This window comes from Vanessa cardui, chromosome 11, assembly GCF_905220365.1.
Source record: "Vanessa cardui chromosome 11, ilVanCard2.1, whole genome shotgun sequence".
Lineage (NCBI taxonomy): Eukaryota > Metazoa > Arthropoda > Insecta > Lepidoptera > Nymphalidae > Vanessa > Vanessa cardui.
In genome coordinates this window covers 14,231,468-14,257,743 of record NC_061133.1, presented here as the reverse complement: position 1 = coordinate 14,257,743, position 26,276 = coordinate 14,231,468, and the positions used below count along the sequence as shown (strand labels likewise).

General features: G+C 34.6%; 2 protein-coding genes and 1 non-coding gene across 3 annotated transcripts in view; all 3 read right to left on the bottom strand.

Annotated features, from left to right (window-relative positions):
* LOC124533550 (ankyrin repeat domain-containing protein 29) overlaps window positions 1-2,997 on the bottom strand; it is a 31,129-nt gene extending 28,132 nt beyond the window's left edge. Inside the window, exon 1 of the mRNA XM_047108909.1 lies at window positions 2,681-2,997. Within this exon, the coding sequence (XP_046964865.1) occupies window positions 2,681-2,692 (12 nt within the window). The 5' untranslated portion in view covers window positions 2,693-2,997. The remainder of the gene's footprint in view (window positions 1-2,680) is intronic.
* Window positions 2,998-3,893: 896 nt separating this feature from the next.
* Window positions 3,894-26,276, bottom strand: part of LOC124533915 (zinc finger protein Xfin-like) — a 36,651-nt gene continuing 14,268 nt past the window's right edge. Inside the window, exons 2-6 of the mRNA XM_047109501.1 lie at window positions 10,522-12,413; window positions 9,968-10,453; window positions 6,321-6,422; window positions 4,875-5,031; window positions 3,894-4,174 (exon numbers count right to left, since the gene is read on the bottom strand). Of these exons, the coding sequence (XP_046965457.1) occupies window positions 3,965-4,174; window positions 4,875-5,031; window positions 6,321-6,422; window positions 9,968-10,453; window positions 10,522-12,413 (2,847 nt within the window). The 3' untranslated portion in view covers window positions 3,894-3,964. The remainder of the gene's footprint in view (window positions 4,175-4,874; window positions 5,032-6,320; window positions 6,423-9,967; window positions 10,454-10,521; window positions 12,414-26,276) is intronic.
* Trnam-cau lies at window positions 25,271-25,342 on the bottom strand. The gene has a single exon. It is a non-coding gene; the product is annotated as a tRNA-Met (tRNA).

Here is a 26,276-nt window from a genome sequence, read left to right as displayed (position 1 = left end):
CCGCTGCTAAATATGGACCTCGCCCCGGGCCTGCCCCCGGCGACACTTAACGTAGACTGCAACACACTTGCAAAATATCTGCATTTCGCAATTTTATATACATATCTAAAAAACTGACTAACTCTTTAAGCCATTGTATTACACAAAAAAATAATATACTAATTGTAATCAATAACCGTTAAACAAATAACGATTCCACTGAGTTTTTTTTAATGGTTTTTCTTAGGTTTGAGGTGTCTCTTTCCGAGGGAGTGGTAGAAATATTTGAAGATTAATTGACAGTTTTTCTATATAAAATAAAGAGTTTGATTTTGACTTCGAAATAAAAGATGAGAAACAAAATAAATGAGTTTCAGGTAATCCCTGCCGAATTTCCGTGTGGCAGTGTACTATATTTATGTTTTAAAGTATCCCTTACTCAGAGATTATGGTACCTGCATGGGTTGGATCCAATGCCGACTCACGTATACATTTGCAGAATTATCTTCAAATATTTTCTTTACAAAAGGAGATAAAAGCCCGTGAATGGTAAAAAATAATGATTTAAATTAAAATATAAAGCATTATTTTGGCATATTGCCGTATATACCCACTTACGGAAGAATATTAAGATTTCTGAATATTTAGAAGTTATACACGATTATTATATTTTACGAAAACTCTAGGGTCACATCTGTTTTTCGCCAATTCAGTAAGTTGTATGTACAAAAGGGAACTTAATATAATTAAAATGATGTATTAAGTTCTGTGACTACAAAACAAAACACGTTCACATTCCTCTCAACAATATGCTCTGAATTTAATAAGTGAGCATTATGAGGATGCGAGTAGTCGAAGATCGATCACAGTGGCGATCTATTGGAGAGGCCTGTGTCCAGCAGTGGACGAACATGGGCTGTTGATGATAATGATGATGCAATATTTACTATCTATATTAATATTAAAAATGTGAAAGTAAGTCTGTTTGTCTGTCTTGCTGTCGCTCTTTCACGACCAAACCGCTGAACTGAGTTTGACGAAATTTTGTACAAAGCAAACTTGAACTGCAAGAAAGGACATTGACTACTTTTTTTGCCTAGCACATAAAACCAACACCCTACAATTCGAGGTAAGCCGCGAGCGACGACTAGTATTTTATATTATAAGATCCTCATAATCTAAAATACAAATGACGTTGAAAGAAAAACTCAGATACGAACATATGTACGTCGTTATTGTCCGAGAAAAGAAAATATCTCGCGCAGATTGAGTGTACGAACTCAACTAGAAAACATGACTTTTATTCTTCAATTATTATATTATAATGATCATTCAAAATACATACAAACACATTCAAAATATTAGTCGCAAAATTAATGATGAAGGGGGTATACCAGTGAAACTTTTGTTGTTCATACATTAAACCCTTTGAATATTTGTCATTATAAACACCTCTGTTTTGTAAATACATAAAAATTTGGTAAATATTTTAATTAATAGGAAATCATATAAAAAAATGCAAATCAGTGGGGCTGTAATTGTATATAACTGTATATATTATGTATCATTGAATATTGAATATAATACATACAGTTCAATGTATATTTAAAACTTAAGAATTAGTTTTGACTTAAATACTAATGTTAAGTTTAACTATTGTAATCGGTAATTGTTGTATTTTTTTTAATTCGCTTGAACACAAATTAAAAAAATTCCAACAGATTCAAAATTACAAATTAGAATACAATGAAACAAAAATGTATTGTTAGATCTGTGAGCATTTTCTGTACCTTGAATATATGAATAAACCTTTTATGAATTTATGTAATAAATATGAAATACCTAAAAATATTATAAGGAAATATTGTTATTACCGTTAGGTAATGGTGTAAATTATTTCACAAAATATTTGTTTAAAGGCTAGGCTATTCATTTTTTTTAATTTGAAGGGTAAGGTTAACCATCAAGGCTAAGCCTTCTAGAACACAGTTATCTATTAAAGTAAGTAATTATCTATTAAAAGAATATAACTGAATAATATATTACACACATTAGATACATAAAGCTTAAAAGGAAAGCAATAGTTTTCTTTCTGATTACTAGTTGGAAATAATTTATAGTACTCACCATTGATTTATTTCAATGTTCTCAACTAATCAATTTACAACATTGTGGGCACATATAGTCTGTAGCATTTCCAGGTTTCAGCTTTTAAAAATATAAAATGTAGATATTTTTAACAATCATCCGGGGAAACACTGAACATTTTTAAATTAATAAATTACTTTGAACAGTTAATTGCATCAATCAATGCAAAAAATTATCTTAGGAAAAAAAAACAATTATCTTCTCATAATATTGATACTGAGCAAGCTCCACTTTATCTCAACCTCTACAAGGTTGTTAATTTCATAATAATAAATATTGTTAAGATCTAGACTAAAAGATAAAGATGTATTTATTTTTTATTTTACGATTCATTGAATTTGTATTAAATAAATCCTAAAATAATAATTAAATATTAATTTGAATGTAAGTTATCATTTCTCACATTAATGTATTGCTGAATAATAATTTAACCCATGTCACCTGCGCCGGTAGAGTCATAAATATATTCACGACTTGTAATAAAATGCGCTGCAATGCAGTTGAAGTAATCTACCCCCGAGATTAAATATTACTAAATAAGAAAATAGCTTACCTTCAACGACATCTTCGTTATAAATCGATTTGCAGCTTACAACACTTTGAAATAAACAAACATCGTTCAGGAGAAAATTAATTTGCAGTGCGAATTTAATATTTATTATACGTTAATATTATAAACGTACGGCTTACGATTATGTAATTTTAATTTACGATTAATATACAATAGTCCTGTATTTTTATTGTCGCGTTTCGATCGAAGGGTCTCGAAAACCTTATCCGAGAAATAAGCACATGCGAGCACACAGCGCAAGTCGCCTCAATTTATAATTTTTTCCCTCGCTTCACGCGAGGCGACTAGGCTCTGTAGAAATTGACAATTCATAAGAGGTGCTGCCATATGTTAAAAATCTCTAGTATGACATAATTTTTAGTATACAAATAGGTGTTGACACTACGAAGAAAAAAGATATTGGGATTTTGGTAAAAAATAAAATAAATATGATGAATTGTAAAATATTTTTATATTAGATGTTTACAATTAATTATTTCAGTAGCGCCATCTATCGTGTTATTGTGATTACATAGTGTGTTATTGTTTAGTATATGAGTGTCAGATGGCGTATCTATAGTTTATTTTAATATTTTTTTTATTGTATGCGAAAAATTTTCAAATTTTGACTTTTAATAGTTAAGCCCATTACACAATGAAAAAAATTAGGGTATAAGAGATAAGGAATATGGAATAGCTGAATCTAGCGATGGCAACACCGTTAATCAATTCATAATTCAAAAATAAGAAATAAGAATAAAATTTCCTTCGCGGTGGAAATTTGTTTCTTACATCTTATAGCCAGACAATCGCAGGGCATTTTTTTCAACGAATTGTCGTAACAATTAGAATCGTGCTTCGTACACACACCAGCTGCAGGTATTCAACCGCTGTGATTGCTTGAATATTGTAGCCTATCGACTATTGTGTTTGGGTTGCTGACTGCTGTGCTATTCCTTGTTCCTCATTTCTTATTCCTTATCGCTTATACCTTATTTTTTCATTGTGTAATGGGCTTTAATGTGCCTTTGAATTTATAAAAACATTTTTTTTTCGGGTATTACAAATGTAAATATTAGCTGTTTTAAGGATGCATAAACATGCAAAAAAGAAGATTAATGAATGAATGAATGAAGATTAACTTAAAATAGGCATTTTGAAGTCACAGACAGTCACATCAACTTTATTTATTTGCATAGACATAATAAAACACCATCGCGTCGATTTACTACCAAGAAATTTATACATGCTGTTTGAAATCGCTTAAACATATACGAGTAGAGAGGACTAGGGATCCGGGTCGGCTATCATGAGGTGTCGCTTGACGGCGCGCAGCGCGGAGGCGGCGTCGTACTGGTCGGCGTGCGCGGCGGTGTAGTGCGCGCGCAGGCGGGCGGCGCGGTCCGTGCGGAACGCGCAGGCGGCGCGCGCGGCGCACGCGTACAGCGCGCGGCCGGGGTGGCGCGCGCTGCGCAGCGCGTGCTTGCGCAGGTTCTCCTGCGCATGCGCGGCGGAATGACGTTTCAGAGTCCAGTGGCGTAGCTAGGTGAGCAAGGGCCCCCGTGCACAGAAAAAGAATCGGGCCCTCACCCCCTCTTTAACAAATAATTACCCTTTAAAAGTATAGATACCAAATGAGAAATTTTGTGCACAGGGTCGTGATTTTCTAGCTTCAGAAGCTTAAGGTTTCGTTTAGAGGCCCCCCTGAACTCCGGGGCCCTGGTGCACTGCACCACCTGGCCCTACGATAGCTACGCCACTGTCAGAGTCTATAGACTAATGTATAGATACTAATGTTATAAATGAGAAGGTAGCTCGATCGCCTATTGATTTTCACGGGCAACGCATTCAACCGAATTTGGTATGAAGCATATTATAGTCTCTCCCAATCCAGAGATAAACAAATCTTAGACTTTTAAAATACCAATTCATAGAGTTATTTTAGTAAAATCGCTTTAGCATTTTAGTAAAAGTTTAGTATAACTTTACTATGTCTAGATATCTAAACATATAGTGCATTAAAATTTATAGCCGGGAATGTGTTATGTGAGCCCCTCTTGTGTAAACTCAAGACAGCCATACCTGAATCCGGGCCTGAATACTTTAAACTGTAAAACTCAAATATGAAAGTTGCTTGTCACAAATGCTGTACAATAGAAAATTTATACAATATAATTGTTATTGATAACATTCTTACCAAACTTGCACAAGTAAATGGGCAATGTGGACAAGCATACGGCTTGACGCCCTTGTGGCACAGTAGGTGTCTCTTCATGTGGCTGGCTTGATCCGTTTTGAAGTCACATGTCGGACATTCGTAATGTTTTATGCGCTCGCCGTGTTTCTTTCGATGTCTGTAAATATTTAATCATAAGTTTAACTCATAACCTAATGAGATGTTCTTTTTTTGTATTACATCTACATCAAGAAGTTTTTTCCGAATTTATTTTCTTCTTTGTTATTTCCGAGCCACGACACTAAAAAAATTGTGATAGCTTTACCTTTAATACAAATCTGTAAAAAATGTAAAATGTCCTGGTAAAAGCTTACTTGAATAAAGTATCTTTTGGTTTTGATTGCTAAGGTTTTCGTTGAATAGTTTACTTAAAGTTATAACGCCATCTAGGGTTCGTTATACGTCAACTATATTCTTGAAATGTGCTGCCATCTATGTTAAGAATCAATAACGAGGAAAGTATTACCTTGCACCAAGTGTGATAATATTTTCAATACCAGTGTAATTATTATGATACAGATGTCGCTGCGTACATATTTGTATTTTGTAATTAAAAATAAAAAGTGTTATACATTATGTGTTATTTTAAGAAATATGGGAATGATAAACAATACATAAAATCTACAAATAATTTACAATATTTTGCACTAAAAATTAGCTGAGTTTTGTTCATGAACTTAAATACAAATGAGTGGATTTCGACCTTCTATCGTCTTTTTTCTTGTAATAAATGTAGTATTAATAACATACCGTTACGGAGTTAAATAATAAAAATAAGTAAAAGTAGTAACCTACGTACTATTTATTTTAAAACATATTTATTTTCTATTTCCAACATTTTATAATGACTGGTTATAAGTAAGAATGATGGGAAAACACTCAAGAATATTAAATAAGTATATACACAAATTTCCGTAGATCAATTTCAAGCTATTTTTGTATTTAATAATATTATTACAAGTTTTCTTCTAGCAGTCAGACTTACGTCTGGGTAGAAGACCACATCCACACGTTACTCAACAACATTGCATTTATCAAAATGCAGTTTTCTGGTTTAAGTGTGAGTGAGCTAGTGTAATCAAAGTGACTTCATCATTGGATTTTAGATATACATTCGCCGGTTGTCTTACATAAATAAAAAAGTTTTATAACTGAAAGTATTTTAACATTATAGGTAAATTTAAACAACATTAACAGTGCCTACTATTAAAACAATTCCCTAGGTAGACATTTATATAGTTTAATCTATGAGTGCTTATGTAACAAATAGCCTCGTTTAGTAACATTAGTAAGACAGAAGTGGTTACAGTATCGTGAGAACCTTTATAGATATTCGTGTAAATCTATATGATCGAATTGTTTATTATTTATTAATGATAAACTGTCTCGTAACGATTTCAGACATACCTGTTGAGTTGGGCAGGAGTTGACGCGATGTACGAGCACTGGTCGTACGGGCAGCGTCTCTCCTCTGTCTCACACGTGCTGGTATGCTCGTTCAGAGCTTGGCTGAAATTATTTTATGAACAGATTATACTTATGTTTCTATTATTTCTTTTTATGTGTAAAACGTGCAGTGATTGCCTGTATGAATGCCTCTGAAGCATGGAAACGAATTTGATTAGGATACTTTGGGAAAGGAATGGGTTAATTTTTATACCAAAGTCCCAGAATCAAACAGCTTTCCCGGGCAAAGTCGCAAGTGAAAACTATATATAATTTGGCAACTTTCTTTTTATTTTTATCGATTTTCATTAATTGGATATAAATTCGAACGACAATTTTATTAAACTGATACAGTATAGGTAAATCCTGATCCATAGATTCGAGGTAACATTTCTTTATGGGATTTTTTACGTCGAATTGCATTGCATTTTAACGGATAAAACACTTGCGCTAACAACGTAAAATTGTTAAGCCGTGACATTGAAATAAATGTCTTGCAGAGAGATAGTATAGTTGGCTAATGGTTGATGGCTCAAATAAATTCGATGTGGCAACAAACTAACATTGATTTTATTTAATTTGACGACTTTAACAAACACTCGCAGTGGAGTCATGAAAGATCATATTTCTATTAATGAGACACGAAGTTGTTACCATGTATCACCCATTTTCTTTCTTGGTGGAAGGGCTTTGTTCAAGCCTGTCTGGGTAGGTACCACCCACTCATCAGTTATTCTACCGCCAAACAACAGTACTCAGTATTGTTGTGTTCTGTTTGGAAGGGTGAGTGAGCCAGTGTAACTACAGGCACAAGGGACATAATATCTTAGTTCCCAAGGTTAATGGCGCATTGATATTTAAGGAATACTTAATATTTCTTACAGCATCATTGTCTATGGATAAGGGTGACCACTTACCATCAGGTGGCCCATACGCTCGTCCGCCAACCTATTCCATAAAAAAAAAATTATACGATTGCAGGTACAAATCGGCACAAAATCACCAATTTTAGTCGCCCGCGGTTTCGCGTTTAGGGGGTTGGTTGTTACTGTGCTCTTCCTTGGAACTCAAGTTTGCTTCATAGCAAATTTCGTCATATTCGGTTCATTGGTTTGACATTTAAATAGCGTCTGTCTGTCGTTCAAAGAGAGACAGAGTTTCTTTCACATTTATAATATTAGTATAGGAGTACAGATTAGCCGTGCTCAGTGAACCAAAAGCAGTTTTGTCACCTTTGCCCACTCGTGGGACATCAAAATACTACGTTAGGAATTAAGTATATAAACGTTGAATCAAGGAGTGTATCTCACATAACACATTCTGCAAACAGTGCGAAAATTCCATTGTCCGTCGTCCGGCTTAAATTATGTAATTACGGCGTCGTGTTTATTATGTTTTGTAGATTAAGTACAGTCTGCAGAAACACGCCGAGAAACGGGTTTGTTTTTACGTGACGACATCTCTAATTGAATAGCTATTACTCATGTGACATCATTTGTTTTTTTTTTTAATCTCTGACATCACCGCTTTTCACACGAAATTTTACGTACAAGATTAAATTTTAAACCAATTGGGTACCTACCAAAAATCACTTTTGCACAGATATTATATATATATGTATATTATTGACGAGATGACTCCAAGCAGACGACGCCTGAGTTTTTCGCATACCTTGCACCCTGACCAGGTGATAGATAACATAATTATAATATAACTTCAAATTTTCGTTTTATTTTTGACCACAGGAACCCATATAAGACAAGAAGCTATCTTTTTAAATTGATTTAAAAAAGCAATGAGGGCTTGGGCAACGTAGGCACTTATTTTCCAATACTAAGTTACCTAAGCTTTAACTTCTAGATACAATTAATTAAAGAAAAGTATCAGAACATTTCTCTTCCTACTCAATGTATAATATCTAAGCAATTATCATGCTATATAAGAGATGAATATTAAAAAATATTCAAATGTACGAAGATTCAGTTGGTAATGTTTGTATTTGAACCCGTGATTCGGCCAGACGTCTCCTCTAGCAACTACACCCCTAGTATTGAGTGTTGATTTTAAAAGTAGGTAGTTGCATGTATATATACCACTGACCGACTAAAGCCTTGATGAGGTTTGCAGCTTATTCCAACACGATACCACATTTGCGGCAGAAGATCATTGAAATTTTGAAATTACAACATGCATTTTTCTGCTCGTAATCGATAAATAGAAAAAATAATAATGCATTCCCTTTGTTTCATACTACTCCCAGACTAAACTTAGTAAAGCCGGTTCCATGATGAAACTTTAGTTTTATTACACGTATAAAAGATATGTAAATGTAATGTTATTCCCGCTACAAGTAAATGTAGTTTAACTAAGATACTTTGGTCGGAAGTTATTAGTAGTAATTCTAATGTAGAGCTGGCAACACCGTAGCCATTGACACTTCGGTAGCATCCGCCAGCGAGCGTTAGTGGCGACTGCATTAATGCAGCGGGCAATAACGCATAAGATATTACTCAAGTTAGATCATCAACGGTGTTAGACTCCCTCAATGGCTCTACAATGTTCTAGATATGTTGAAAGTTCCAGTAATGGCGGCGCTGAGTTGATTCATTCGGCTTGCGGTCTGGATTACACGTCATAGTTGCGGAATCGCGCCGATCTTAGACTAAAGTGCACCCGTGCACCTTTATTTATATATGTAACTTAATAAAATTTCACAAATGTATCAGCTAAATAACGATACGATATGTGAACACGTCAAGGCGAGACTGACAAATAAAATTTAATTGAGATTTACGCGATATTTATGACAAGTTATTACACGCGTATTACTAATGACACCCGGCGCAAGAGGACGAAGTAAAAATAACGCCCGAGCGATCGCAGCTTATTTATACGCTGATGTACGACAAATAAATTGCAAGCTCTGAACTGTCAAAACGTATAAACTATGCGATTTGGCACCACACTATCACATCAAGTCGAAAATGAGCAAACGTTAAAACGCACACGTGCGTACAATAAAATCAAATATCATCTCTATTGCACTAATATTTTGATCCAGCGCCGCTCAAAATACAGCGCTGCGGAAGGAATTTATTACCGCTGGGTATAAAAACATCGTCGCCGGCAACGCCGAGCGGGAATGTCTCGGCGGTCGAATCAAAGAGCTCGTGTCAAATTATGAATGTTTCCCGATATTTGTGAAAGAGTTGTGCGACGCGCGACACGGCCGACACGGCCGCATCCGCTGCGGCTGCGGCCTATTTCTGTTGCGAGCGCCCGTGAGCCCGATCAATTTATGTGGGCACACAGCACGCAGCTGATTGATGCGAGGATTATTGCTGACATTTGTTACTCTTATATGATATTATTTTGAGGCGTTGACCACCCAACCAGGTGGTCAAAACTGGTAATTACGTTACTCTCTGGTAATTGATCTCGCGGCACATTAACGACTTATTGTATTAGTTATTGCCATACACTCACAGACAAAGATCTATTAAATAATTAATGATGTTAGTTGTCGTACCTTAAGCTGGATAAATCTGTACATGCATAATAATTTGAAAAATTGTTGCTACTGATTGTTATTTTAATCAATATCTTACCTGTCGCTGAATTTCTTCTTGCACTTATTACACTTTAGTTCTTCCTTCGCTATTTTTGTCATAGCTACTTCGATGGATGTTAATTTTGACAATTTAGCGTCCAAGTTTTCATGTTCAGTCCTCGAGTGGTTTGACAAACTCGACTGACGAGTAAAATTAGCTCCACATATCGAACAAACAAACGGCCTTTCGAAGGTGTGCTGCCTCAGGTGCAACCTCAAGGAAGCCTTCTTAAAACTCTTCGGGCAAAGAGGACAAGAGTATTTTAGAACAGATTTTTTCATACCCTCATTTGCGAGAGGCTCCGTGTGAAGAACTTCGTGGAAGAAACATTCAGCCTGTGAGTCAGTTGTGAACAGACACTGACTGCAATTCCAGAGAATCGAAGAGTTAATCGTTTCAGATTTTTGAAATTGGCAAGCATTAGCTCGAATGTGTCTTGTCACTTCTTGTGAGAAAATAAACGATTTTCCACACTTGGGACACCTGTAAAATAGTAAGAAGTTAGTACTTGTATTAAAATCTATTTTTTTTAACAATTAGTTGAAACTTACGTCTTCCTAATGTTGGGATGAGTTCTTCTAATATGATCTTTAAGCTCCAAAATATTCTTTAAGATTACTTTCTCCGTGCAATAAGGACATTTTTTACTTAAATCTTTCGTGGATAAACCTCTCTCGCGCAATTTCTCTTTTCTTCTAATCCTATGCTCTGAAGTCTGGCGATGTCGTTTAGCATCTTCAGAAGAATCAAAATTTTTCGAACAAACGAGACAGAAGAATGCTTTCTGTTTGTGTCTCGACTTCAAATGAGCTGCCAACGTTACCGATGACTTGAACTTTTGCCTGCAGTGCTGGCATCTATGGAGTTCTTGGTAATTATCTGAGGCGGTATGGGCTATTTCGTGGCCAGTTTTAAGACAGTGTTGCTTGATCTCAAAATTGTACCGGAATTCATGACGACATACTTCACAGCGCAATATCGTCTTCTTTCGTATTATAATCGGCATGGAACGATTAATAACCGCCACTACTTCGCTGTGTTCAGAGCTTGACATATGATTCAACATCTCTTGAGATGTATCACATTCGAATTTGCAAAAAGAACACCAGAATCTACCGTCGATGGAGTTGATTGTATGCTCATGCTCCTCAGAGAACCAATGTTGCATAAAATTAGAAAGCCAGTTGGTATAAAATTTACAAGGGCTACATTGAAATGGAGCTTGATGGACTATGGCGTCCATGTTATTTAGAATGAGTTGTTGATACACTTCACTCTTTATATCGGTGGCTTTTCGGAAATGGTAGTGTGATATTAAATGTTTTCCCATTAGATGAGTTCGGACACGTGATTTACAGCCTGAGCATTGAACAAAGTAAGCCTTCCTTTTCCTTTTCTTCTTTTTAATTTTTATGTTTAATTTTTGTTCTGACAACTTCTGCTTTTTCTTCAAAATTTGGCTACTTGGATTTTCACTGACGGACGCTGGTCGGGTTGCACGCTTGTCAGTTACAGTTCGAATCGGATCTAAATGTCCAGAAAACTCAAGTTCATGTTCTGGTAAAACTTTGCGCATGTGCAAGTTGGACATGAGATGTTTTTCGTAAATCGCCCGAGAACCGAGCCTGCGATTGCATGGACCGCACCAATATTGGACTGATCCTTTTGATTGTAATGTCGTTTGCATTATTTGTGTTTTTTCATTAGCACCAGGAACCCATTTTCCTTTTGTATGTTCAGGCGGGGGAGCGTCATAATCATAATCTCTGTCAATTTGTTCTTGTTCATCCCTCATATCCCAATCTTCATGCTCTGGTGATGCCGGCCTCCATTTACCACCAGTATAATTTGGGGGTGGTTTCCATTTCCCCCCATGTGGCACGACTTCTTCTTCATCGTCGTCATCTGTATCGTCTGATTCTTCAGTATCATCTTCGCCTTTAAAATCATTAAAGCTGCTGATATTATAGGAAGTACTGGGAAGATCTTTTTTAACAGAGCCACTAATACTTGCAACAGCATTGATCAATTTTGTTTGGTTGTCTTCATTAATGCCAATTCTTAGGCTGTGTCCACCAATCCAGTCCTCTCCTCTTAAATTGTTTTCAATCGGACTCATTCGAGGAAGATGCGACGAAGATGCGACCGTCAACGTACTCTTTTTATCAATACTGGCTTTTGATATAGGCGTAGGTGGAGTTAATCGTGACAAAGATGCCTTTTTAACGCTACTTTGTAGTTCTAAAGATTGAAAAAATACATCAGCGCCCAAACTATATGTAGGCTCCAAGGGCTCGATTGAAGGAAGTTCGGTTTTAGATTCAGTTTTTCTTTTCCGGCAGTTTTGCTTTCTATGCTTAACATAGTTATCAAGACCGATGATGGTGGCGTTACACTTGATGCATAAGTGGTTGTCGTCATCGTCATCGTGGGGCGACAGCATCTGAAAATTAGGAGGGCATTAATCTCGAGACCGTTCGCCAAAAAGATTGATAGTCGAAGCGGGTCGGGGTGGTGACATCGTCGCGGGGTGGAAATAACTCGTTAATCGCGTGGTGCATGGATATTAAGCGGTGACGTCTCGGAGGTCGTCATAGCGAACTGGGGCATTAAATACGCTTCGAATGCGAATTATTTAACCGCTGGAATACCTAGCTATTTCGTGATGATCGATAATGTATGCAAGTCACTACGGTCTCATTACCGAGGAACTTTGTTTCGCCATAACCTGGTATTTGCATAAGGCTATCTATCACTCCATTAACGTTCAAAGTAGACCAAGTTAAATAGGAATGTGATTGCTATTCGCGTCGTCAGCTAGGCTAGGGAATAAATAGAAAATACTGCTGCAATATGACGGTATTTCCATTTGAAAGAAGTTCTAGCTTTTAAATAGCGGTGAAAAGGGTTTTCATTAGAAGGTGTCGCGGTCGCCGTCGATGGCGGCGGTGACGGCGCGGCTGGGCTGCGAAGGACACGTCCGAGGCGCGAATCGGAGGGTCATTAATAATTCGCCGTTCACCTGTCCGGCTACAAGCCGCTCTATTACACTTTCACGATAGTCGTTTGGGAATTAGATCAGAAACTGATTTATACTATTGCTTTTACAATCGAGGTACCTTACAAGAGAAAATGTGTACTAATACGAAATTGATGGCTTACGGTGTGCAATAATTTTGGTGATTGTCATATTTTGAAACACTTAATTAATAATCCATTTAAAAAAGCCCAATGAACAGTTTTAATTGAACTTATTTTAATACCTACATAGAGTTTTTTTAATGTATTTTTTTCAAATGTAAAAGTAGTCTGATAAAGTAAGAAATCATTTTCATTTCAATTTGTCTAAATTTACAATGTTAAAAAAAAATTAAGAATGTCATCGGACAGTCGCAGGGTTCAATCGCCAGTTCATAGTGGCACGTGTCATGCGTCAATCGCCCCCGCGCCGCCTGACACCATTGCGGCTAACAACAGCTGACAAACAGCTGACAAATGACCGTCGCTGTCAGTGGCGTGTCAACGTCATGATTGTCATTACGTTCTTTCGGGGAAGTTTATAATTATTCCGACGCCGATTTACACAGTTCCACTTTGACAGTCTGTGTATGTTAAATACATAGTTGTTAATATGATTAAAACTTCTATATTAGAAACATGTTTACTCATAAGTCTGTATAATGTTTTTGGGATTTTCTGAAAGCCCAAATCATGGATTAATTTGGATTTTTTCGTATCTATTAATTGTGGCTTGCTGATTGAGGAAATATCCTACTTAAAATTTTAACATTTGAAGCATACAAAAAGTCCTATTTACAAGAAAAGTGTCAAGTACATGGTAATTGTATTAAAACTACGAGTATGGGATGGAACTCAGTTAATATGCTAATTGAGGCAACATTGGATTGTTCTCAAAAAAAACACTAATTAATGTACTAATATTATTTACAATGTAAAAACAATCTTTCTACGGCCGGCTTTCTTCTTTACAACTTTTTTTTGAAATATTTCTCCTTAAGATCAATTTTATTATAATAAACATAAAAGATTTCGAAATAATTTAAATTGTTCAGCAGTACAGGTCCTTTGGTAATACAATCCACTATCTGAAAAGTACTTTGTATTAAGGGCTGAAACCTTGACGGAACATCACGGTTTCTTATTAATACAAACACCTCTGAGTCATGTACGCACGTGGTATGAAGCATGTGTGTTCCATGATGATGGAAAACATCGAAGATGAAATTCTTACAAATTTGCCAAAATACGGAAATCCTCGATTTATATAAAAACTCTATAATAATATATGTTTTTTCAGGACATGATGAAATCTTGGAATTTTTTATATATCGTTTTTTTTTTTAATTATATTACAAAACTATATATATTTTGTATTTAAAATTTTATTTTTTTTTTATGTGAAAGATGTACCCACACCTAGTAAAGACTCGAAGGTCGTGTGCCGTGACGGTAAACGATATGACTTCCTATGTGTGTGATATATGAATACTTCGTTACTATATCATTATCATTAGCATATTATTCGATACAAGATTTTATAGATGATAAAAAAGCGTGGAGTCAATACCTGTTGACTTCCAAGCAGGATATACTAATTTAAATAATTGTATTTAACTAACATGACTTTGTATTTTTTTAAATGTTAAAAAAGAGTAACTACTGATTTTCTTTCCGAACCGGTGGTAGCTTCACTTAATTGTAAAATGACGATTCAAAAGTGCTTGTAAAGGTCTACTTGAATAAAGTTTATTTTGATTTGATTTGAATATGTATTACAAAACAAAGCCGCTTACCGCTGTCTGTCCCTATCTATGCTTAGATATTTAAAATTACGCAACGGATGTTAATGCAGTCTTGTTAATAGAGTGATTCGAGAGGAATGTGTTTGTATATAATAGATACATAAAGAAAAGAAACAAGAAAATAACTGTATATTTAGTATCAGCATTGCACTCGAACGAAGCCGGGGCAGTTTTTTTTAGTATACCGAGAACTAATTTATCGATTTTCTTTAACTATAAATTACTTCAGTGACCTTCAAATTAGAGGTTTCGCATCTGCCCTCACCGTGACGAACGCATATTTTTGCATTTGTCAAACTCGAATTTACATTCGAGTTGTTGATGATGTACCTACCTACTTTTACATACATTATGTAAATTTAAGTGAATTTAAATGATGTAAATTTTATTTATTATTTGCGATGTTTGTCTGTTTGTTAAGATCAAATCTTAGAAACTGAATTAGAACTACTTAACGTGTTTCAATTCCTTTGAATGCATTTTTCTATGTGTGACCTAATTTCAACCAGGATTGATTACAGAAGAACATTATCCTTAACATCCAAGAGCATTAATACAAAATTTTATAAATAAAAATAATAAACTAACAAAGTTTGCTGTGTCACTACAAATTTAAATAATAATTTAAAAAGATCGATATAACCTCCTCATATAAGATGCTGGCATACAAATTTAGTAAATCTTTGTCATATCACAACAAAGAAATCAAGTCATATTACTATAAAGAATATAAGATATTTCAACCCTTACATTTAAAATTTGCAAGGTTATATTAGTGTGTATGTGTGGTGTGTGTGACAGTGGTGTGAGTGTGTGCGCCGACGTCCGTCAGTCACGTGTCCGCGAGTGGACGCCTTCCACTGCACAGGCTTGTTCTGATTCGGCGAAAGTATTTGGAACGTTTTATAAAAAATAAATATCACATTCATGTCATAATTTTACTAAGGACTTATATCACTAATGTCACTGTTGAATAATATTCTGTAATTATTTAGTATAAGTTTAATTTTATAAAAAGAAAAAAAATCTTTAAATTATTTTACTAAAATAAACGTTTTATAAAAATATATTAAATAGTTACAACTTAGCTTAAATTTCATATTTCGATAAAAAGTTTGATTTTATTAAATTAAAAAAAAAACTCTAAAGGATTTTAATAAAGACATTAGAAACTACTTCATATAAATCTCATTGGCCTAGCGTATGTTATCGTTAAACTTAAATTCGAGTGATATTTTATAATCATAAGTTTAATTTAAAATATTTAATCAATTGTAATAAACAAACAATGTCTTTGTGAAGAGCTTACACAATATCAATTGTTATGAGTGTGTCATATCACATAGCTAGTCTTTCTTCTTTTTTTTCTTTTATGTTATAGGTTGGCGGACGAGCATATGGGCCACCTATTGGTAAGTGGTCACCATCGCCCATAGACAATGACGCTGTAAGAAATATTAACAATTCCTTACATCGTCAATGTGCCACCAACCTGGGGAACTAAGATGTTATGTCCCTTGTGCCTGTAGTCACCTAATTAATAATATATAAAATGAAAGGAGAAATAAGCGAATCGGACGAGGGCCGCGTCGTCAAAGGCTGTCGCCCTAATAACGGCTTCGACATCGATCCGTCCCGGCGTCACCTTCACACCGACATTACAGACTTTTTAAACAGTTACATGGACGCGAAATTGTAGACTCATTTATATAATCTGTGGTTTTGTACAAACCACTGTAAGTGGAAATTATTGTTTTATTGTAATGGTGTGTGTTAAATGCACACGCGTGTAGGATTCAAAAAAACAAAAACTTAAATACCAACAACACAACTACAGCCTGTAAATTCCCAGTGCTGGGCTAAAGGCCTCCTCTCCCTTTGAGGAGAAGGTTTGGAACATATTCCACCACGTTGTTCCAATGCGGGTTAGTGGAATACACATGTGGCAGAATTTCTATGAAATTTGCCACATGCCGGTTGCCTCACGATGTTTTCCTTCACCGCTGAGCACGAGATTAATTATAAAGACAAATTAAGCACATGAATCTTGCCGGGGTTTGAAACCGCAATCATCGGTTAAGATGCACGCATTCTAACCACTGCGCCATTGACTCTACCACCTAATACCGACTCTACCAACTAATACCGACAACATTATTCAATAATTTATTGTGTCAAAAATAAAATTTTCAAATATAATTTAAAATTTAATATAGATATGATAAGCAAATTCGATCAAATCGATTCAAATCGTAAAATAGTTATATCAATAATGAAATATTAAAATTTTGTAACTAATTTTATGGCTTTGACTCTACCAACTAATACCGACAACATTATTCAATAATTTATTGTGTCAAAAATAAAATTTTCAAATATAATTTAAAATTTAATATAGATATGATAAGCAAATTCGATCAAATCGATTCAAATCGTAAAATAGTTATATCAATAATGAAATATTAAAATTTTGTAACTAATTTTATGGCTTTGACTCTACCAACTAATACCGACAACATTATTCAATAATTTATTGTGTCAAAAATAAAATTTTCAAATATAATTTAAAATTTAATATAGATATGATAAGCAAATTCGATCAAATCGATTCAAATCGTAAAATAGTTATATAAATAATGAAATATTAAAAGTTTTGTAACTAATTTTATGGCTTTATTTTGTTATGAGAAATATTGTTATCTTAGATTAATATTATCTCAGATTAATATAAATTAATTTAAAAAGTTAAAACATTTTTTTTATCAATTAATTTATTTTTGTAGTCTTCATGTAAACATACTTTATAATTGTCACCTGCAGTTATCTTAGGTATCCCAATATGAATATTAATATATTAGTAGGTATGTAATTTTTAATTTAGTAATATCATGTATGAAATACTTTACGGAATGGGGTTGATACATATCGATTCTATTCTTTTTTTTTTGAGCGTTTTCGTAGTACTTTGTGTTAGCCCTCTGGGTAGGTACCACCCACTCATCAGATATTATACCGACAAACAGCACTATTACCGACAAACCCAGTATTGTTGTATTTCGGTTTGAAGAGTGAAAGAGTCAGTGTAATAGGCACAATGGATATACCATCTTATGCTAATCTAATGAGCGGTTAATGTTTCTAACAGCGTCATTATCTACCAGCGGTGGTGACCACTTCATGACACCATCAGATGGTATTTTTCAATATTTGTTTAAAATTCGAAAAAATAAATTATTTTACTAATAAGTTTAACCTCCTTAGATACTTTTATAATGACATAAAATAAGTTATATTCCCGAAACTAAGTAATATAATTAAAACACAACATAACCATCGTACATAGCCGTTGTTAAATGTACATATATAAGTATATATGTATGTTTCGCATTACGGAGCGCGGTCCGATGATACGCAAGGTGCTGTAGTGAATTTTTCCCGGCAATAAATCCGACGCCCCGCCCGAATCTAATGAGAATAATAATTGATTCCCTCCCAACTAGCCTGATCAATGTTGTTGGGATTGTTCCGTCGACCTCCATCATAGTATTCAACTGCATAGAATATATTTTAATACGAAATTAATGCTTGATTTTGGTCCAGCTATACGCGATCGCTGGCTCATACGATACAGAACCTCGTGCAGTACGATTCTGTATAAACTATGATCGGATAAGAATTCGCTTTCATGACTTCGAAATGACCCTGAATTGACATATTAGGTATTTAGATAAAATCAGTGATAATCATTGTATATGCACTAGAAGTAAGGATAAACTTATAACGCCAAGTTTCCGACTCCGCAAAGTCAATAGATCCTTCTTGGGGCAAGGTATCCGTTTCTATAATAAAATTCCGCAGAAATTTTTAACTTTGCCGTTTAGTAAATTCAAATCGTTTGTTAAAAATACATTGGTAGAAAAAGCATACTATTCGATACAAGATTTTGTAGATGATAAAAAAGCGTGGAGTTAATACCTGTTGACTTCCAAGCAGGATACATTAATTGAAATAATTGTATTTAATTAACATGACGTTGTATTTTTTAAATGTTAAAAAAGAGTAACTACTGAGTTTCTTGCCGGTTCTTCTCGGTAGAATCTACTTTCCGAACCGGTGGTAGCTTCACTTAATTGTAAAATGACGATTCAAAAGTGCTTATAAAAGCCTACTTGAATAAAGTTTATTTTGATTTTTGATTTTGATTTTGATTTTAACAGTTTGACATATACTGTAAAATAACTTCGGTGAGATCCGAAAGAATACCAACCTCAGCAACAAAGTAACTCTTTCGTATATTGAAAACATTTTTGATGACTAATTTTTAAAAATGGAAAATTAAAAAATCAATCACATCATATCTCACGCAAAATTTGTTATAAGTAATTTGAACAGTTAAATTGGATCAGTCAATCAATGCCTGTGTGAAGGTGATATCTCAAGACGGGTCAGTCATTTGCTTGGAGGTAGTTACTGGCAACAGATACTTGATTAAAGAATAACGATAGAAATCGCTTCGACTCATACCAGATACACCAGACAGCAAATCATTCTCATCAACCAATCATCAAGAGTTCACTTCGTATGAAACTGAAATTTCAGAAACCCAAATAACGTTCTTACGTCATATTGATGCGTGAATCCTTACAACTATTTCAAAACATGCAGCTTTCATCATAGGCATTCAAGAATGTCGGTACAGTACTGCTTAATACTTCTATACTAATATCATAAATGAGAACGTAACTTTATCTGTCTGTCTGTCGCTCTTTAACAGCCTAATCACTGAACCTAATTACATGAAATTTGTTTTGTAACAAACTTGAACTTCAAGGAAGGACACAGGCTACTTTTTTGCCTAAAACAGGACAACAACAACAACAGCCTGTAAATTCCCACTGCTGGGCTAAAGGCCTCCTCTCCCTTTGAGGAGAAGGTTTGGAACATATGCCACCACGCTGTTCCAACGCGGGTTGGTGGAATACACATGTGGCAGAATTTCTATGAAATTTGTCACATACGTCTTCACGATGTTTTCCTTCACCGCTGAGCACGAGATGAATTATAAAGACAAATTAAGCACATGAATCAGCGGTGCTTGTCTGGGTTTGAACCCGCAATCATCGGTTAAGATGCACGCATTCTAACCACTGCGCCATCTCGACTCAAACTTGACAAGCAAACCCGTAAAATGCGAGCGAATCCACCGGCGTCAACTAGTTTATAATATGGGTGTAAAATTCAATGTTTTAAATACTAAAGTTTTTCGGTTTATTCATTGAATAAAGTAACACAACGAGTTATGAGTATTGGATCAAGCAGTTTCAGTGATCGTCGACGTGACAGATCCAAATCGCCTTGATTTCCTCACGATGTTTGTAAATGTGAGATAATATAATTACTAAATGATAAAAAATACTAACTTTGGTGGTAGGCTATACCTATACCTATGATACTATTTTAAGTGGGTGGTCGATTCATTCATTCAAGACTTTATAACAATCAAACAAATTTTTCCTGTTATAATATTACTATATGAGTATATTATATTGATACTGTTTTGTTTAATTTTCGTTATTTTAATAATAATCAAAACACCTGCGAGATCAATCTTCGGTGAGTTGGTCAGCGGTCCGCACGGATGCTGCCCACGGGATTACTCAGTTGTTGTCACATTAATATATAGCTAATATGAAGTTCGATAAATACGAATCAAAATATATATTATATGATAAACTTGTGTTAATTATAAATTACATACATTGGTCTATAAGCCGATTTTGATGAATTAACAACTTACACGATACCTAAGAATACAACCTATGAAATCATTACCAGCTTTGCTTGTTTTTGGTTTTGGAAACCTGCAAAAGACCACTAAAAAATGCAATAATTTTGAAGTAACAGACAGTCAATTAAATTTAACTTATTTGTATAGAGACACGTATAATTAAGATCATCGATAAAGGTGATCGACTTCTTTGATATGATTGTGTTTCGTTTTAAAAATATTCTTTTGAAATATGACGCCACCTGAGGCAGTTGCAGCGATACAGCCTTCAATGCAAACGTTGCCGGTTCGAATATCGATCGTAACGGATTTTTATGTGGTCTCCCAACGTCTCGGTATCACAAACAATCAAACAAAACATCTGATGTTATTGATAGGTATATTATTTAATACAATATATATCTAGAAGTATTACTATGGTACAGATCTATCCATGTTATATCAGATCTATATTAAATAGAAATAAATAAAGATCGAGACAGAATAGTAATTTGTTTTTTTATAAATAAAATGTGTAGTAGACTAACAACAGTATTAGTGATTACATTAGTAATGTCATAAGATAAGTGTCCCACACAATGTCTATGTATGTATGTATGTATGTATGTATGTATGTATGTATGTATGTATGTATGTATGTATGTATGTATGTATGTATGTATGTATGTATGTCTATGTTATTTCACCAAGAATCTTGGGAACCATTCCAGCCGGCAGACAAAAATATTAAGTATTTCTTGTTGTCCGAGGAAAGCTCGTGTTTTAGGGGTCGATTGTCAGATGTTCGGCAAAAAAGTAGCCCATGTTCTTCCGAGTTCAAGGTAGCTCCACATATGTTTGGTAGTAAAAGAGCGACAAGACGGACAGAGATACTTCCACATTTATAATACGAGCATAGAAATATAGATTGCTGTTTGCTGTTAGGATATGTAAAACGTGGGTGGTACCCCAGACACAAAGCTCTGCAACGTACAATGCTGTTATGGTTTATTGCGCTGCAAGTAGGACAAATGGCTACCAGACGACGTTACAGACATCAAATCAGTTTGGAAGCCTCATCGGTTGTAATTAAACATAAGTTCCAAGTGTTCGGGCGACGTGCGCGAACGTTCCACTGCAATTCCAATGCCTACCAATCAAACGGACAGCTCCGCGCGAATTTATACGAGTGAAGATCTCTATCGGCAACATGTATATTACACACAATGGCTTGAAAAACGCGCCTATCCGTCATTGGTTTACTTGTACAGCCATCATTACTCTACGTCATGGCCCGACCGAGGGAATCGACGTCCGCGCGTGCAGTCATTACACCGGCCAATCACCGCTCGGCGCACGCGCACCCCGCCGCGTTCTTTATAACACGCATGCGCGGGAATATATCACGCGTCAAGACTGAAAAGGGCTTTTTACAAACGTATCTCGTATTCGTCATCGTTAACTTTCCGTCGGAGGCTGGCTCGCCGGCGTCCAATAAATAATAAGATGTTAAAACGAGTTATTTATAAAGCTCCGTGTCAGTGTAGGGTGGCTTCGTTTTTTTAAAGTCACGTTCGAATCTTGACACGGATTTGTTGAAATTGATGTGTTCGTTTATCCCGTCCTGACCTGAGGAGTGCGCGCGTCGGGGGCGACTATCGCTTTTAATTTTATCGTGATAAACATTATAATTGTGTGCGTGCGTCAGACGATGATATTTCTATTTATTCGACTCGTGGAATGAGATGAAAATGACTGAGTTTAATATTATTCATGGCCGGGACTCGAGAACTTAACGACAAGACGTACCTACGCTATATGCGAGGATCTTAATAGGGCGCAGGTTGAACGCATTATAGTGGACGACCCAGAGAATTATTAAGCAGGACGAGCTCCTGCGGTTATTTAATCATCTATTGATGCGTCTTAATAATTTGTTATCTCGAATCTTTATTATATAATATATTTAGTTCTTATCTATCTAATTAATATACTCGTTTAAATATACTTTTGTAATGAAGGCAAATGATCAAATGACTTGTATGGTAAACGATCACACATATATATTGGCAGTAATAGAAATATAAATTAATGTTTACACCGTTTGTGCCAACGACATCTAAGATGTACCTGCAACATTATCTGGCAACAACATAAAGCATTTTTTCATTATGAATAAAACAGTTGTTGTTGTTTGACGGAGGATAAATTTGAGACAGTTTTGTTTTTCCACGCTTGGCATTTGCATAAAAACTTGACAATAACATCGTAATTGTCATGTGAAATTTGACATCGATAATTGTGTTTCAGTTGCAGCGCGTTTTGGAATATTTGTAGCATATTTTCAGAACGCTTATAATATTGTCATAGGTAGACGTAATCACGCAGTTACACGTATTCTAGTTTTTTACAAAAGTGTGAAATTTGAATATCATTTTACATTTATAAAAAAAAAAAACAATTTATCACTGGCCAAAACAAACAACTTGAAAAAATAAGTCGATCGATCGAACAGTGTAAGTGTTTGAAATGATCTCGAAGGATTTACGGAGACAGCACCATTCCAAACGTTCTCGTATCAAACTCGCTTTCGCTTCGCACGATTGCAGCGGTGTTTTATTACCTTTAAGCTTAATAATAGATTACATAGTCTGAACTCTGAAGTCTTTATAAATACAAGCGGCTCGCGAACACGCAATTTCTTGAAACCCAACTATAGAACTGCGTACTTGCGTAGTGTTAGCGCATTCGTCTTTCATAAATGAAATATTCAGAATAAGTTGGCATACTCATTTTGAATTTGTTTTGGTCAATTATATCGAATAACGATTTCTCAAGTAACTATTAGGAAACGGTAAATATTGGTAGGTATGAGTACTCAGTATGATAATCGTATATAATAATTATTATTTTTTTGCTCTACATGTTATAAAATGAACTAATATGTTCATAATATCATTACTCAAATAAATAGCACTGATCATAAATATACATAGTTTTAGTAATCCTATCATCCCATATTACATTTCGTTACATTTGTAATGATTGAAATCATAAGGAAATAATTTTGTCTGAGAGATTTAATACGTCAATACTTGGATATGATCAGAGCTGATGCGATATAACGCCGCAAGCTAGGTCTAGGACTTCTGGGAGGTATAGATTAGAGTATCTAGACCATAACGAATAAACATAAACATTGCGAGTCCGTCAAATAATCTATTGAAAATGGAATCAGGAATCCAAAGCCTCTGCTATTATTATGCATTGGAAATGTATACAGTACGTCCTGTGGCTCTGTGAGCGAACCTTAGCCTATGATTAGTGGTAAGGAATTGGGGAAATTCTTTGCATGTCTAGTATTTTTGTTTTTTTACAAATGATCTAATTTTAATCTATAGGCATAATGGACATCTTTATTGCCAATTTTGTGTGCATTGACGATGTAAGGAAAGGATAACATTTCTTGTAATTGTGCCGCTTTTTACTAAATTTAAGTATATGTATGTATACAAGGTAGGTACATGTTCCAATTTTTTTTAAAAATTGACTGTTTGTTCCGGCTAATCTTTTGAACGACTACACCGATTTAGACGAATAGTCACTAGCACGACGTCGTCGTAACGGACGAAGTCGCGGGCACAGCTTGTTTCTTTGTTTGTTGTATGAAATTCTACCACGTATGAAATTACCAAAGCATACTGGAGTAGGTAGTGACAAACGGTAAGTTTCTTTTAGCTGATAAACATTGTTACTTATTATCTTATTATATTTAATGAGACTCGTAATTATTTAATAATAAATACAACGAGACATAGCAACGCGTGAAAAAACGTTAACGGTAATTGCTTAATTGTTACTTGAATTTGAAAACAAACTTTTTCTAGACACGACCCTGAGTTTGAACCTGAGGCTTCGAATTGTATAATGTAACCAATCCAATGAGATACACAGACCAACAATACATATATAACGTGTTGCAGCGTCCGTCCTAGTCCACGCTCGCAGACGCTGGGACGTGACGCGATAAATCAACAGTGGCACAATAAACTCCAAGATTTCAATTAAACATAAATCTCGTATGACATACCGCTAATGGAGTTGAAACCCGCGTACCTAAACGTTTGTCCGCAATTATATTGCATTATAATGTTATTGGCGATGCGTTTGTTTTGTGATCACATGCAAATTAAAATGGTAATTGTTTTCATAATCACTATTAAAAATACAAAGTCAGTATTTGATAATTGTGGATTGTATTTACGATATTTTCGTCGGCGTGTTTTCAACGAAGTTTTCCTCAGGGGAGCGTCCCAATATCTTTAAGTAATATAAGTAAAACAATATTATGAATACCTAATATTTTACTTAATATTATATATAATACATAAATAAATTTAATAAAAAAAATTTTAATTTTATTTTAACGTTCTTTGATTGAAACCATGACTAATTTATTTCTATTCGAAATTATTTTATACGTAATTGGTTATTTATTTATAGTAAAATAATCATTATTAAGTTTAAATATTAAAATCTTTAATTTTGCTCTTAATATTAATTGTTTGGAACTTTACTAGATGGCGCCACAAGTATGTATAATTGATATAGTTAATGTTTTATTTTTTGTTAATATATTTAAATCTTATAAAAAAATACATAAATAAAAAATATAATGAGTTTATAAAAAAAATATTAAAAAAATGTTTCTAGCAGAGCGTGGTTTCGATCCACGGACCTCTGGGTTATGGGCCCAGCACGCTTCCACTGCGCCACTCTGCTCTCGTTCAAGCGAGTGAAATAGCTGTACTAATCAGTACTTCATGGGACAATACAGTTTACGAAACTATTTACCTGATATAATGATTACTTATTCAAGGATTAAGTTATTTATTTAGAGTTTTTATAGAAGAACATTAAATCCAAGATAAAGATAAATACAAGGATTGAGATAAAAAAATATTTTGAGTAATTTAATAATTTTATATTACAAGCGAATATGATGCTAATGGAATTTCATATATATATTTTTTAAAATAATTTTGTAATTTTTGTGGAAGTAGCTGTATATATGCATTAATTTTTATGTGTACTTTTATAATTATCAACCAATACAATATAAGGATATTTTTATCAGAAATGTTTTACCAAGATGAATCTACAACATTTTTACGTGAAGTACAAACTTCGTTTTTGTTAGTTTTTACAAAAAATATTTGATTTTGACAAATTAAAGTTTATTTTCTAAAATCGTATTAATAATGTATACTTATAAAAGTATTCAAAATTAACGCGAGCATAAGCGTGATTTAAAATAAAAGATGCAAGTGCTTGGTGTAAGGGCTTTGTGCAAGCTTGTCCCTACTCTAAGCATAGTTGTGTTCCGGTTTGAAGGGTGAGTTGATGTGACTGGCACACGGGACATAACATCTTTGTTGGTAATAAGGGATGGCTAACATTTCTAAGATTATCAAATTCTTTGGATAGGGCGAGTTACTTAACATCAGATAGTCAATTTGCCCATCCACCTTTCTATATATATGACATAACAGAGTGCCTTCACAGCACGCCTAAATAATACCTAACCTAACCAATCTATAAAAAACACATCAAGATATGTTTAAAACACAAACTAAAGGCATGTAATATAGTCGCATGTATAAAGGCACGTTTGCATGGCTCGACTCAGATGGATCACTTTTATGTGCACGGGCTC